At 35.9% G+C, this 15,296-nt stretch overlaps 1 protein-coding gene and 2 non-coding genes across 5 annotated transcripts; 1 reads left to right on the top strand and 2 right to left on the bottom strand.

The window, feature by feature from the left end:
* Positions 1-8,126: 8,126 nt before the first annotated feature.
* Positions 8,127-8,232, bottom strand: LOC133305253 (small nucleolar RNA R71). The gene has a single exon (XR_009750747.1). It is a non-coding gene; the product is annotated as a small nucleolar RNA R71 (small nucleolar RNA).
* Positions 8,233-9,325: 1,093 nt separating this feature from the next.
* Positions 9,326-9,431, top strand: LOC133305254 (small nucleolar RNA R71). Its single transcript, XR_009750748.1, has one exon. It is a non-coding gene; the product is annotated as a small nucleolar RNA R71 (small nucleolar RNA).
* A 1,282-nt stretch (positions 9,432-10,713) lies between these two features.
* Positions 10,714-14,934, bottom strand: LOC133305234 (cyanogenic beta-glucosidase-like). Of its 3 annotated transcripts, none has more exons than XM_061505395.1 (13): positions 14,776-14,934; positions 14,535-14,604; positions 14,020-14,078; positions 13,845-13,920; positions 13,668-13,745; positions 13,481-13,568; positions 13,120-13,375; positions 12,618-12,733; positions 11,905-12,122; positions 11,739-11,770; positions 11,520-11,646; positions 11,303-11,411; positions 10,714-11,012 (listed from the first exon to the last, which is right to left on the bottom strand). In XM_061505395.1, exons 1-13 carry the CDS (start codon positions 14,932-14,934, stop codon positions 10,841-10,843), a joined length of 1,560 nt encoding a protein of 519 aa, XP_061361379.1. In that variant the 3' UTR covers positions 10,714-10,840. The 3 variants fall into 3 exon arrangements, with proteins under 3 accessions (XP_061361379.1, XP_061361380.1, XP_061361381.1); XM_061505396.1 differs by having other exon boundaries at positions 11,520-11,622; XM_061505397.1 differs by lacking the exon at positions 14,535-14,604 and having other exon boundaries at positions 14,776-14,888.
* Between the last annotated feature and the right edge of the window lie 362 nt (positions 14,935-15,296).

Genomic DNA, 15,296 nt, shown 5'->3' with positions numbered 1-15,296 from the left:
GACCCGAGCAAAGGATCTTTTCAGTTTAATTACATCTTCAGACGTTGATGCTAAATTAATATAACGGAGATATATTTTTTGTTTATTATATCTAATTGAATACACGTTCAGAATTGTTACTTAAATCATTTGATGAGAGAACCGCTTATAAGGAGTATACATTGATTATAGATGTGCCCACTTACCAAAGATCATAAAGAGTTTATTTTTTGGATATACATTAATTACCTGACTCATCATTTATAAAACATGATTCTTTAATTGAAAAATAAATATTACAATTTGTTTATAAAAGATTCTTTAATTTCTTCTTCCTTTTCGGAATGGAAAACGTTATTCTTCAAGTGCAACTCCATATGCACTTTTCCCAAATTTGAACAGTGACTTTACTGATTTTTGTTTTGACTTTAGCCGGAAGTGGCTTTACAAAAAACGTCATGGCATGCTTCAAAGACACCATAGGTGAGTAGAATTCACTCCTTTATTCATTTATTTTTTGAATGGCACCATATATCACAGGGTTGTTACACTTCTCTTTGTGTACAACAATAACTCCCGAATTCCCCTCGGATAAACAAATTGCCAAAATGAAGTAGCGTGTTGGATATGACTTATATTTCGTATATCGATGTGGGTTCTTGTTGGCGGTCTCTAATTTATTATAATTTTTTTTTACTTAGTAGTTTAGGCTTAGACCGATGAATAGATGTTGTTAGAGTTTTCTAAATCCTATTTATATTCTATTGTAAATTCTATTTATATTCCCTTGTAAATTGAGTGACTTGTAATGAGTGGAGGTGATAAATTGCTATGTGAATTTTTCTTCCCTTTCTCTTTTCTATTGTCTCGATTTCAAGGCTACCATTGAACCTTCCAAATGTAGAGAGAGAAAGAAGCAAACAAAGAGGGGATGAAAACCTAGAGAGAGAGGCAGACAAAGAAGAAATGTGAGAGAAAAAATTAAGATTATAAGTGGTAGCTAATCACCATTAGATTTAATTTTAATATAATGGTGATTAGATTGGTTGTAAGGGTGATAAATTTAGCCGGTGGTAAGTATAACCCTTTATTCCATTGTAAATCTTATTTATATTTCTTTGTAAATCGAGTGACTTGTAATGAAGGCGATGATAAATTGCTATGTGAATTTTTCTTCCCTTTCTCTTTTCTATTGTCTCGATTTGTGCGATTCTGTAACACCTGGCCGCTTCAAAAATCAATGACTATCTACAAATACTAACACGAGACTTTTCAGTGTGCCTTTTCCTCACTCGCACACTTTCTGGGAAAACTTCCGAGTAGGTCACCCATCCCAGAATTACTGCAAGTCAAGCACGCTAAACTATGGAGTTTCTTCGTTTCGGGCTACTGAAAAGTAGATGTATCTTGTTAGTGTAGGCAGTACCAATTAATTCTTATAAGCTATCCCAAACTGTGCAGTCTCATACCTGCACAGTCTTTGAAATCCCTCTCTTTCGGATGTCAATTCGATTCATTCTTGTAATCCCCCGTTGGAGGCCTGTCAGGAGCCATTCCTTGTCCATGCCCTTTCGCACCGGCGATCACTCTTTGTCTTCATCAGCGCCCGGGATGTTACATGTAAGAACTCGCACCGTTAATTAAGGAAGTTAACTAATTAACTGTGAAATTAGGAAATAATTCCATAATTGACCCTAATAATTATTATGAGGCTTAAAAAATTATAGAGAGTGGTTAATAATGCTGAAAGTCGCTTTTCGGACGAAAAGTGCAGATACCGGTTCTGCTATTTGGTATAAATGCATACCGAAAAAGTATCCCGAAAAATTATAATAAGCGCATGAATATTCCTAGAATATTATATAGGACTAGGATAACAAGTTTCAGGTCAAAATAATGAGAACTGATGCCAGAACTGATACTGGCTATGGAAAAGCACGTACCAGAAAGGTGCTGCGAAAAATAAAATAAAAATATGAGAAATCTTAGAAAAATGAGTAGGTTCAGATTCCAAAGTTTGGGATTAAAATACTAAGCGTAGCTATTAATGCAAATATTGTGCGATTAAAACTTAAGCGGCCTATATAAGGCCATGGCACATGATCCTAGGTCAGACTTGTGCACCTCTACGTGAGTTTTTGCTAAGGCTTATGACCAGCCACCTTGCTACTCCCTTTCTTCTTCATTTTCTCACCAAAGACACCACATTTGATCATTGTTTCTCCTCTTGATCAAGTAAACACTTGGGTGTGAGCATTGGAGAGTGCAAAGGGTGCCTTTTTCTGGGTTGTGAGGGCTGTGTGAGTATTGGGAAGGGGCTGTTTCTGAGTTGCTTGGTGTGGGAGTGCTTGCCTTGGTTGTTGGAGCTCCAAGAAGCAAACTTTGTGAAGAAAGATCCTTGCTTGAGTGCTATTTTCGTGCACCCTTGAAGTCAGTACCTTGGAGCTGACTTGTGAGCTCCAAGAGCACCATTTGTTTCTGTTTTAAGCTTGGGTAAGCCTTACCACCCTCGAACTTGAGTTTTCTTGATTAAAAATGGAACCTTGATGCACGTATGGATTAAATTTGATAACTTAACGTGGGTAATGTTAAACACACCATTAAATGCATGTTTAAGCTTCTGGAATCATGAAATAAGCCACCTTTGGGAAGGATATCTCGCGAAATGCAGAACTGCATTCTGTCGCGAAATATCCGGATATTGATATCCGGATATGGGGTCTGCTGATATCCGAATATGGATATCTGGATATGCCCCCCACAAATATCCGGATATTCTGGGTTTTCGTGAGCAGTGAAGGTACTGTCCATACATAACTGAGTTATGGGTTTGTGGATCCTAAGTTGATGAAGTTGAACTTCTGTAATAACTTAACTAAGTCAGAATCTAAGTGATTAAATGCTTGTGGCTTTGTGAGAAGCCTTAAGATGTAAAACGTAAAGGAGAAGCGTTGTCTTTATGTATAAGCTTATGTGCTATGATTATTGATGATGAATTATTGTACAAACAGATTGTGATTGTGCTATTTGTGGGCCTTGAGCGGTGTGTGGACTCTTGGTTTGGATAGCTAGCTTACAAGGTAAGCTTTCGTGTCCTCGGTTTAGCCACTGTTGGTTCCACCATTTTCCCATGGGGAGTTGGTTGTATGCATGATGTGTTTTCATGTACTGTTTTACTGAAATGCTAATGAGCTGTTAAATGCAATTGCTTATGATATGTATGTGGTGTTACGCCTACAGGAGGCCAAGGGGCGGTCCTGTGGGTGGGTGCAGCGAATGGCTAGTACCGTGTGGGTTTAGATAGATTCCTACACTTCTCTGATCAGTAGAATAGTTATAACATTCATGACATGATTATATGATGCATTGCACTATTTTGAGAACTTATACTGTTAAACTGCCTTTTGAACTTATATTGCACATGTAAGTGAGCTTGGGGTGAAAGATCCTTGAGGACCCCTTGTCTTACTGAGATTTCTTTTAGAGATCTCACCCCACGTTTGGGGCACACATTTCAGGTTTAGGTAGTGCGGGGGTTGATTCCTCTAGTAGCAGGAAGCCGGAGCTGAGTTAGATTATGTTGTTATCATGCTATTATGTTGTATACTGACATGATGGATTTGGATGTTGTTCATGTTTTCTGCCATTTATGATTATTGAGTTGAGACTGCTGTTGGGGCTTAAGCCTTATTTGGTGAGCATGGGGTTTGTCCATGCCACGTTGATTTCCTTCGTGTTTAAGTTTATCTGTGTTGTATAAACCATCAGGTTGTCCAGTCTACGTGTTGTTGTTCCGTGACTAGAGACATACTTATGTTATTTAATTAATGAGGTATTTCAGTTAGATGTCTTTGCAATATAAATACTGGCGATGTTTTTATGAAAATGATTAAGTAACAAAGTTGGTAATGATAATGACGTCATAATTGAAAAGAAAAAAGATATTCCGTATTTTTAAATTAAGCGTGGCTTAATACGATTTCCGCATTTTTAAATTAAGCGTGGCTTAATACGATCACATGTTAACAAACCGGGTTAACACGAGGTGTTACATTACATGCCCACCAGCTTCCGCCTGGTTCATCCTCGAACCACACCGTACTGGGAGAGAAGTCCTTCTTTGATACCACTTGTAACACCTGACCGCTTCAAGAATGACTATCCCCACATACTAACACGAGGCTTTTCAGTATGCTTTTTTCTCACTCACACACTTCTTGGAAAAACTTCCGAGGAGATCACCCATCCCAGAATTACTGCAACTCAAGCACACTTAACTATGGAGTTCTTCCGTTTCGGGCTACCGAAAAGTAGATGCATCTTGTTAGTATAGGTAGTACCAATTAATTCTTATAAGCTATCCCAAATGTCTAGTCTCACACCTGTACAGTCTTTGGAATCCCTTTCTTTCGGGTGTCGATTCGATTCATTCATGTAACCCCCCGCTGGAAGCCTGTCAGGAGTCATTCCTTGTCCATGCCCTTTCGCACCGGCGATCACTCCCCGCCTTCATCAGTGCCCGAGATGTTACATGCCCACCAGCTTCCGCCTGGTTCATCCTCGAACCACACCGTACTGGGAGAAAAGCCCTTCTTTGATACCACTTGTAACACCTGACCGCTTCAAGAATCAATGACTAGCCTCACATACTAACACGAGGCTTTTCAGTATGCTTTTTTCTCACTCGCACTCTTCATGGAAAAACTTCCGAGGAGATAACTCATCCCAGAATTACTGCAACTCAAGCACGCTTAACTATGAAGTTCTTCCGTTTCAGGCTACCGAAAAGTAGATACATCTTATTAGTATAGGTAGTACCAATTAATTCTTATAAGTTATCCCAAATGTGCAGTCTTATACCTACACAGTCTTTGGAATCTCTTTCTTTCGAGTGTCGATTCAATTCATTCATGTAACCCCCCGCTGGAAGCCTGTCAGGAGCCACTCCTTGTCCATGCCCTTTCACACCGGCGATCACTCCCCGCCTTCATCAGTGCCCGAGATGTTATATATAAGTAACATCATGGACATTATTTTGGTCAGAAGGATTATGAGATACATATGCCATGGATGACTAGGTAATATGATTTATGTCTGGATTATATTAACTGTCAATCAGGTTGAAATTATCATGGTAAAAATTATCCCCAGTGGTCCAAAATACAGACGAAATGTTGTCTGTTCTATTTTGGCCATGGAAGTGAAAAAGTTTGCAATACATAAGAAAAAAGAGAAAATTTATTCAGTTAGCTTTCGGATTAATTAAGTTGAGCATACTGCGCTTACTATCATATGAATGTTAATTAACCTGCTGTAGACGGGGCGTTACAGATTCTCTTTTCTATAGTCTCGATTTGTGATTTATTTATGTCGACAAGTGGGTGATCTACATCGCCGGCCATACAATTCCTCATATGGTGTCATGCCCAAACTGGAATAGAAATTATTATTGTAGTAGAACTCTACCAGTGGAAGATATCTATCCCCATGACTTACTCTGCTCTAGGGCACATGGTCTGAATAGTCCTCTCACCATCAGTCTGAGAGGATTATAAGTCGTGCTCAGTCTCAATTAAATGTCGAAAGCCTGCTGCAGTGTTCTCCAAAAGTGAGATGTGAACTTCGGATCCCTATCGCTGACAATGCTCCTCAGAAGTGAGATGTGAACTTCGAGTCCCTATCGCTCACAATACTCTAAGGCACCCGTGAAGTTTCAGAGTGACTTACAGAACTTGTTCAATTTTACACACAAAAGAGGAGAGGCTCCATTCTGTATCTTCCGTATCTTCAGCTAAGAAAATATTTTATATTGCTAGAGGTTAAGCAGTCTGGTCCGGCAACTGAGTTTATTTGATTTTCACGCCAAGAACATGTTCAAATTGAATATTTGGTTTTTTCTTATTGTATTAAGGCATAAAACACATTTGTTTAACCACATGTTAACCTCTTTGAATTACTGAACTTAATCAATATAAACAATTACAAAAAGTTTTGCATTGTCAAGGAGATCATTAATTATAGAAACAGAACAGGTAAATTTAACATCTTTTATTTTTCTTCCAAATTATACACCGATTTGAGACAGAGTAAAATTAAAGAAAGAAAATAATAAATGGTGATACCTGGGTGTTTATGAGTAAAATTATCCCAAGTACTTGGTCCTCTGCCGCCTTCATTTGCAGCACCTTCGTATTACATCATCAACACAAAAAATTATACTGTACAAATTTAACTCATTTTCTTAAGCTTCTTTCTAAGTTGATCCTGAGACATATACTATACTAGCTTAGGCCTTAGAATGATATTATGAAAATTTGAAGTAGAATATCCACACATACAAACACATATATATTTGTATGGTCTAGAGTAATTTAAAAAAAAAAAAAATTGTAGCAATGTACAATTAATTGTGATGTAACCTGATAGGCGGAGGAAACTGCTCCGATCTTAAAGAAAAGAACAAAACTGACCCGAGTAAAGGATCTTTTCAGTTTAATTAAGTATTCAGACGTTGATGCTAAAATTAATATAAAAGAGATGTTTTTGTTCATTATATCTAATTGAACACACGTTCAGAATGTAACTTGAATCATTGATGTGAGAACCGTTTATAAGGAGTATACAGACATTGATGATAGATGTACGCACTTAATAGAGTTCATAGGTAGTTTAAAATAAAAATACAAATCTAGCGCACTATCAATTTAACGTGATAACTACACATATAAAAGTCGATCTATATTCAGTTTGGATTTGAGTTAGTCTCTCAAAGTCACATTACCCTAACTACAATGGATTTTATTTTTTAAACTTCAGTTGTTCAATTGTTGAAGTTTTTTTCCATTTACGACAGGCTTGTTTAGAGACGAGTTATTGGGAAATAGCTCATTCTGGATCTTGTAATCATGGACTTGGGTGAGGGATTATCTAAGGGATTTCACTTCAGAAATGAAGGAGTCCTCCATGTAACAATGAACCTGAGCTTCAAGAATCCTAATGTATGTGTTGAGTTAGGATAAAATAATTTTTAAGGGATTAAGGGTTAATAATTGTGTTCGGTTAACTGAAGATAATTGAGGAGCAATGTGATAATCAAATCATTATTCAAGCACTGTGAGGAAGGAAACCAAAGACTCAACCCATTTCTCTAATCATTCTCACCAACAATATTTCTTAATATTCCTTATCTTTTCATTGTCAACTTTCTGTTTTAAATTATACAACAAACTTTTATATCAGAAAAGAAAAACGCATTTCCAATTTAATTTACTCATTTCATTTACCTATTAAAAGTTGATTCAAAACAAAAATATTTCAAAAACAGTTTAGTCTTGTTAGTTAATTATCTTTTTGATATTTCTATTTTTTTTTTAGTTTCAATTATGTTTAGCAATTACAAATTTTGTAGTTGAGTCAAAACGCCAAAATTTATGTGGGAACGATAATTGGGTCTCAAATATCTCATTTACTACTTGTTGTCGTGTACGCCATACTTGCTTAACTAGTAGCAAGGCAACAAGTTTGATGATCAAGCCTTTTGCTTGATACAGCCAGTTGAGGTTCAAATTTTCTCTAAGTTTGAAAGATGGAGTGCATTAGTGCAACTCCTCATCCCTTTTTAGAAGCCTTTGACCCTGAACCAAAGAGAACCTTTAGGTTTAGAAATCAGAGAGAAAATAGACATGTCCAAAATCCTAAATTTGAGGAGATGGATAATCCAGAGAATGAGAATGGTAATGAAGAGCAACCTAGAAGGATAATGAATTAGCCCATGGATGATAATGACAGGTCCATGATGGACTTTATCATTCCAGTATTGGATGAACTTGATCCAAGCATTGTCCAACCAGTCATAAAAATTTCCTTTATGCTTGAACCTATAATGTTTACCATGTTGCAAAACATGGGGCAGTACCATGGCCTACTTTCAGAAGATCCTCACAAGCACTTGAGGAACTTTATTGAGGTTGCCAACACCTTTAGGAACCCAAACATTTCAGATGATGTTTTGAGACTGAAACTCTTTCACCACCTTTCTGATAAAGCCAAAGAGTGGTTGAAAATTTTTCCTTCTAATTCTATAACAACTTGATATGATCTAACTGAAAAGTTCAACAAGAAATTTTTCCCATATAATAAGATTGTCCAAACCAGGGGAGAAATCACTAATTTCATGCAGAAAGATGGTGAAACTCTAGTAGATGTTTGGGAGAGATTTAAACTTCTCCTTAAACAGTGTCCAAACCATGGATTGCCATCTTGGGCCTTGATACAGACCTCTTACAATCGTCTTAGCCCACAAAATAGAACCTTAGTAGATTCTGCTGCAAATGGGATGTTCATGTCTAGATCTTTTAATCAAGTTCATAAGCTGTTAGAACAAATGGCTCAAAACTATTCCCAATGGCCTATGGAGAGGTTTCAACCCAGGAGAGTTGCTGGCATGCATGAAGTAGACTCTATGACAGCACTTTCAACTAAGTTTCATGCATTATCAACTTTAGTTAGGACTCAAGGTCAAGCCACAGAGGCCAAATTAGCCCAACCCCAGCCCTCTCAACCTCAAGTCCAAGTCGTCTCCTCCACTTCAAAAGATTCATGTGTCTTTTAATGGTCCTCATCTCTTTGAGAGTTGTCCATCCAATCCCGAATCTGTCTTTTATGTAGGAAACTACAATAGAAACCAGAATAATTTTTCTAATAATTTTAACCAAGGCTGGAAGCAAAATACTAGTTTCCAGTATTCCCGAGGGAAATGCCAGCAAGCTGGTCCATCTAACACTCAGCCTAGACCACCCTTCCCCTCCTAAAATTACTAACAACCTTCAAGACAGTAGCCTTTTGCTCAACCCTCAGCCTAATATTCTCAAAATCGATGAGGAGAAGTACCTCCTTCTTCTCTAAAAACCTTGCTCAGAGATTACTGATCTAAGACTGAAGCTAAACAAAACAACTTAAAGGTTATTGTGCAAAGTATTTTTGCATCTTTGAGGAATTAAAAAGGGATTAAAAGTGCTGTCAAACTTAGTTGAAATTGTTGTCATAGAGTCTACTTCATGTATGCCAGCAATTTGGCTGAATCTTGAGTCCTAACTAAAGTTGATAATGCATCAAACTTAGTTGAAAGTGCTTTCATAGAGTCTACTTCATGTATGCCAGCAACTCTCTTGGGTTGAGACCTCTCCATAGGCCATTGGGAATAGTTTTGAGCCATTTATTCTTTTATAGCTCATGAGCTTGATTGAAAGATCTAGACATAAACATCTCATTTGCAGCAAAATTTGCTAAGGTTCTGTTTTGTGAGCTGAGACCATTGTAAAAGGTCTGTATCAAGACTCAAGATGGCAATCCATGGTTTGGACACTGTTTAAGCAGAAGTTTAAATCTCTCCCAAACATCTACTAAAGTTTCACCATCTTTCTGCATAAAATTAGTGATTTCTCCCCTAGTTTGAACAATCTTATTAGATTGAGAAAACTTTCATGATGAACTTTTTAGCTAGATCATCCCAAGTTGTTAGAGTTAGAAGGAAGAGAGTTCAGTCACTCTTTGGCTTTATAAGAAAGGGAATGAGGAAAGAGTTTCGGTCTCAAAACATCATCTGAAATGTTTGGGTTCATAAAGGTGTTGGCAACCTCAATGAAGTTCCTCAAGTGCTTGTGAGGATCTTCTAAAGGTAGGTCATGGTATTGTTCCATGTTTTGCAACATAGTAAACATTATGGGTTCAAGATTAAAGGAAACTTTTATGACTGGTTGGACAATGCTTGGATCAAGTTCATCCAAGACTGGAATGATAATGTCCATCATGGACCTGTCATTATCATCCATGGGCTAATTCATTATCCTTCTAGGTTGTTCTTCATTACATTCTCATTCCCTTGGTTCTCTGGATTATCCATCTCCTCAAAATTAGGATTTTGGACCTGTCTATTTTCTCTGAGTTCTTCTAAACCTAAAGGCTCTCTGGTTTAGGGTTAAAGGTTTCTTAAAAAGGATGAGGAGTTGCACTAACGCACTCCCTTTTTTTAACTTAAAGAAAATCTCAACCTTAACTGGCTATATCAAGCAAAAGGCTTGATCAGCAGACACTAATCAGAGACAGAAGCAAACAAATAGAAAGGGGAACTAACAATAAAAAAGAAGCAGCTATCACATAACTACAAACTTGCCTTTGGATCAATGCTGAATTGGACTGTTTGCCTACCTCTTTTTTTCTTTCTTTCACATGGGCTCATCTCAATCCTTGAGTTTCCGGACCTTAATTTTCCTGTAATGACAACATAACAGCCCATTAACCTTATATCCAGCTAAAACATTAAAGTCACTTGGAAATGAGTTAAATATTTTAAGTCTCAATTCAGATACTTATCACGTACTATCAATTTACCATGATAACTACACATAAAAGTCGATCTATATTCAGTTTGGATTTGAGTTAGTCTCTCAAAATCACATTGAAGACTATCATCATATTTGAAAAATAAATATTACAATTTGTTTATAAAAGATTCTTTAATACCTTCTTCCTTTTCGGAATGGAAAAAGTTATTTTCTGCTAGAATCTAGAAATAAATTGGACTGATAACAAGACGCATTGTAATATTTAAACTCATACATTCTTATTGTTTATCTCACAATTCTACTATGTGAATTGTATCAATGAAACAAGAACGTAACATTTTAGTAGCGTGGCTGATTGATTAGTGATAGTTAATTGATTTCATTGGGGTAAAAGAGTGCGCAAAACAAGTGCTTTACTTGGAACAAGGGCTATATCTTTGTCATATATGAATGAATTTCAGATTATTTTTTTTATTCAATCTGATTTTCACATCACTTTTTAATTGGAGTATATACGCTTAAGATTTATTGAGAAAATTCTTGAACCAAAGCGCGGAGAGTTTTGGGTATCTTTTCAAGCCATCTTTGAAATCCACAAAGACGAGTCCAAATCGCACGGTATAGCCAGAGTCCCATTCCATGTTATCCAACAATGACCATGCAAAATATCCCTTTACATTCACACCATCCCTTCAACACATAAAAGTAAACAAAAAACATAAGAATTAACCAAAAATGTCAATTATACACTGGTTTTTTATACTTTCTTATTACATCTACCTTTTATAGTAAAAAAAGGAAGAAAAAAAAAAACTCACCTTCCTCCTTCTCTCTCTATTTTTAACATAAAAGGTAGATGTAAGAAGAAAGTATGAAAAGCAAGTATGAGAATAACGTTACTGCAAATTAAAATGCATAATCCTACAATATGCATGAAATCAATGTGTGGAGAGAGGCTTTTTTTTATGATGTATTATTACCTGATTGCAGTTTGAAGATAATAAAGATGACGATAAAAGTAATCAACCCTGTAAGTATCTATAAGGGCTTCTTCAAGTGATAGTGTTGGATCATTAAACTCATCATAACCTATCAATTAATTTTGTTAGATTTTCATTAGCTATATTAACACTTAAAATAATTAAACAGTATACATAATATATCTAATAAAAAAAAGAAATATAATTGATATACTACCATTTTCAGTAATGTAAATTGTGGGGTTGTTGTAGTTCTTCTTGATGAAAAGCAATAGTTGTCGAAACCCTCTTGGATAAATGCATAACCAGTTCGAAGCAGCCTGCACAAAATTAGAAATAGAGTTCTATTTATATTTTCAACATATTCTTCTCGAGAAAAAAAAAGGTAACAAATGATATTGTAACATAGCTGCCAGTGAAATGATGAAATACATACCATTGGACCAAGGGGCTTGCCGTCATGCTGATCTGTCATTGAAAAAAAAAACACATGCTTTCATATATAATGCACAGTCAGTACAATAAGTTCTCTTTCAATTATGTTTGGCCATTCATTAAAACTGAAGAAACTAGTGCAAGCATATAAACAACTTGATAATTACTTGTAACATTAACAAGAGCATCAGTTTGTAAGGCTGGTCTGGCACCACGGAGGTGAGGTGCATATGAAGCATAAAAGGATGAGTAGTAGTTTAGGCCCAGAAAATCAAACGACCCCTTGAGTTGCTTGGCTTCTTCTTTGGAGAACTTTGGAAGGCGGTTTCCCACCATAGATTGCATGCTTTTTGGATACTCACCTTTTGTGAGAGGCTCCATATACCTAATCCAAAATGCAAAATGGAAATGCAATCAACAAGTAAGTATTGAGATACTCTTTTCTGATTTCCAAACAATTTGCACAAATGGCACATCACTACATTCGAATTCAGCTCGTTAGACTTAAGCATGTTTATTTCAAATTCAAGTGGAGTCAACTGAATTCATATGTAGTTTACCTTTGATTTTATGCAGGTTTCTGAGAAGACATGTAGTTTGTGTAAACAGCACAAATTACACCACATAAAAATGAGTACCAACACACCAATCTTAGTGGTATATCGACTAATAGTTTACAATAAATAGGAATGCTTTCCATTCACAATTAGATCATATAAGTGATGTAACTGCACAGATATATAATGTTGTTGGACCACAGTCTTCTCACTAAAATGGAGTAGTACACCATCAATAATGTCATGATCATATTTTCAATAAATCAATATAATCTCTCTGCTAGTGTTTCTTTCATTTAAGCTATGAACAGTTTAACTTTTACCATCCAAACATGAAGTCAAGGGCTCGTCGTGCAGCATCACAATCTGATTTCTCTTTAGAGACAGGCACAAACCAGTCAGAATTTAAGGTAATCCCTATGAAACCCTTTTGAGATGCCTGCATACACATTATCAAATAGTTGGTTATTTAATTAGTAACAGATCCAATAAGTTCACATAAAAACTAAGCATGGTCTTCCCCAAAAAAAGAAATTAAGCATGGTTTTTGTACTCTTGACTTCTTTTTTCTTTTTTCGGTTTCCCAGGGGTGTCCCATCTATTTGGATGAAACTAATCCTATTCGTGGCCATAGAGTGTGAAGGTTTTTACCACTGGCCCCAAGGTGCTTTGCCTAGTAATCGAACCAGCTACCTTTTCAGCCACAATTGACTCTTTTATTAGAAATGTTCAAGTCTCATGTCATTTAAATTTCAGGACATAAAGATTCACTTCTGAGTTTAAAAAGCATTTCATGATTTAAAAAAGTTGAAGCAGAAAGAGGACCTGATACTTGGTCTTGTACAGTTTGGCAGCATCAGCATGAGCAAGCAGTTGGTAGTGCGCAGCCAAATATGGCTCTGTCCCTGAATCACCTCCCGTGCAATTCAATTTAAGCCAATCAGAACACCGACCTGGTGCAAACCTGCCATTTGCATAGCCATTCTTGCTCACACTCCTCGGTTCATTCAAAGTAATCCAATGTTTCACCCTATCACCAAATTCCTTGAAACAAAGTTCAGCATAGTCCCTAAAATCATCTCTGCATGCTCACATGAATTGTATATGTCAATCAGTTAATTAGATTTACTAAAAACTATCCCTCAGTAGTCACATATCTGTAGCTCTGGTTGGAAATTTCACTCACACAATGTGAGGGCTTAAAAAACCGCCATACTCATCCTCTAAGACTTGGGGAACATCCCAATGAAAAATGGTCACATACGGTTGCAGACCTGCATTATTCTTGATGATTATTTATGATTAACAAACCACATGGATATGATAACAATGCATAATAAGAGTTAAATAAAGAAGTATTAATGAATTATGACCATTAGCCACTAGCTTGTTGATGAGGTTGTTATAGTAGTTTATGCCTTCATGGTTTACACCAGCACTAAGCTTTCCTTCTGCAAATAGTATATAAGAAATTGATAATGGTCACTGTGAGGGACAAACTAAGAAAAAGAAAATTATCTGGGGCGGAATATCAACAAAATTTGACTTACTTGGTATTACTCTAGACCAAGAAATGGAGAATCTATAAGCATCCAAATTCATATACTTCATGATTCCAATATCTTCCTAAAATATGTAGACCAGCCAATCATGACTCTACATATTTCTTATAATTCTTATATTCATACAAAACTCACCCATGTAGTACTACAATTTGAACCTTACCTTATACCGATGATATGAGTCGTCGGCTATATCCCCATTACTTCCATCTTTTATTTTTTCTGCATGCCATTTCATTGATAAATAAGTGAAAATTATACATATAACGAGGCAATTTATAGTTAAAGCAAGCAATAGCTCATCTGGCCCAGTGTAACAGGGGCCTAAATTGCACCCAGAAACCCAAAATTCTATTAGACTGGAGCAATTCAACAGCTAACTTTATGCTCAAATTGATCCTTGAACATGATTCCATCAATGGAGAAAAGCTAGCATGTTACACTTAAGTGAATGGAACTTGCAGAATCTCACATACAGAAAGAGATTTCCTACTCCAAATCCACTGAGTTCAATATTTCTATATATTCAAGGCAAAGAAGACTAAATGTCTAGGACTGTAGGTCATATACACAGTGTATGATGAATCATTTATGAACTGAAAAAAAAGAAAGATATTTCGTATATTTGAAAAAGAAAAAGAAAAAACCAGAAGTGGTGGAGGAGAGGAAGAGAGATACCTGGGTATTTATGGGTGAAAGTATCCCATATACTAGGTCCTCTTCCACCTTCCATTGCTGCACCTTCATACTACAAATTCAAAAAAAAAAAAAAAAAAAAAAAGAACCTAGAAACTCGTAACACAAAATTAAATCACTTTGCTTTTTACATTCACATATAACGCTAATTGAAAACACCACTCAAGTTAAAAGATGGTTTATTAATTGACAAAAAAATAAAATGAAAAATAATAAAATGTACCTGGTACGCCGAGGATGCTGTCCCGAATATAAAGCCTGCGGGGAAACTGCTCCGATTGAGATAGGAAACGTCAAGAATGGGTGCAACAGCCTTCGATGTGGTAACAAAAACAGAAAAAAGACCAAGCACCACAAACATGTTCGAATCCAATGCCATCATCAAAATCCACAAACTGAAGTTGATGGGCGGTTTGATTGTGATTTTTTTTATTTATTAGAATTATTTTGTACAATAGCGAATAAAATAAGTATTTTTTTCCATTTTTTATTTTGAATATTATAATTTAAAATACAAAGTAAAAATAACTTAGACATTCTAAAAATTAAAAAATCAGAATAATATTTCTGCAGTTAATGCAGATAAGTTATTTGTATTTACTCTTAAAATGACGTCATTTTGGGATTGAAAAATTAAATAATTATAACTATAAAGACTATAATAACCCTGAAATAAATTAAAATTATAAAAACACCATGACTTCTGTGCCAAAACGACGTCGTATTAGGCTTACTGCAGATAAC

Source organism: Gastrolobium bilobum, unplaced genomic scaffold (genome assembly GCF_033153095.1).
Source record: "Gastrolobium bilobum isolate Gb01-03AN ecotype WA unplaced genomic scaffold, APGP_CSIRO_Gbil_v1 utg23571, whole genome shotgun sequence".
Taxonomy (NCBI): Eukaryota; Viridiplantae; Streptophyta; class Magnoliopsida; order Fabales; family Fabaceae; genus Gastrolobium; species Gastrolobium bilobum.
This window is presented reverse-complemented; position numbering and strand designations above follow the sequence as displayed.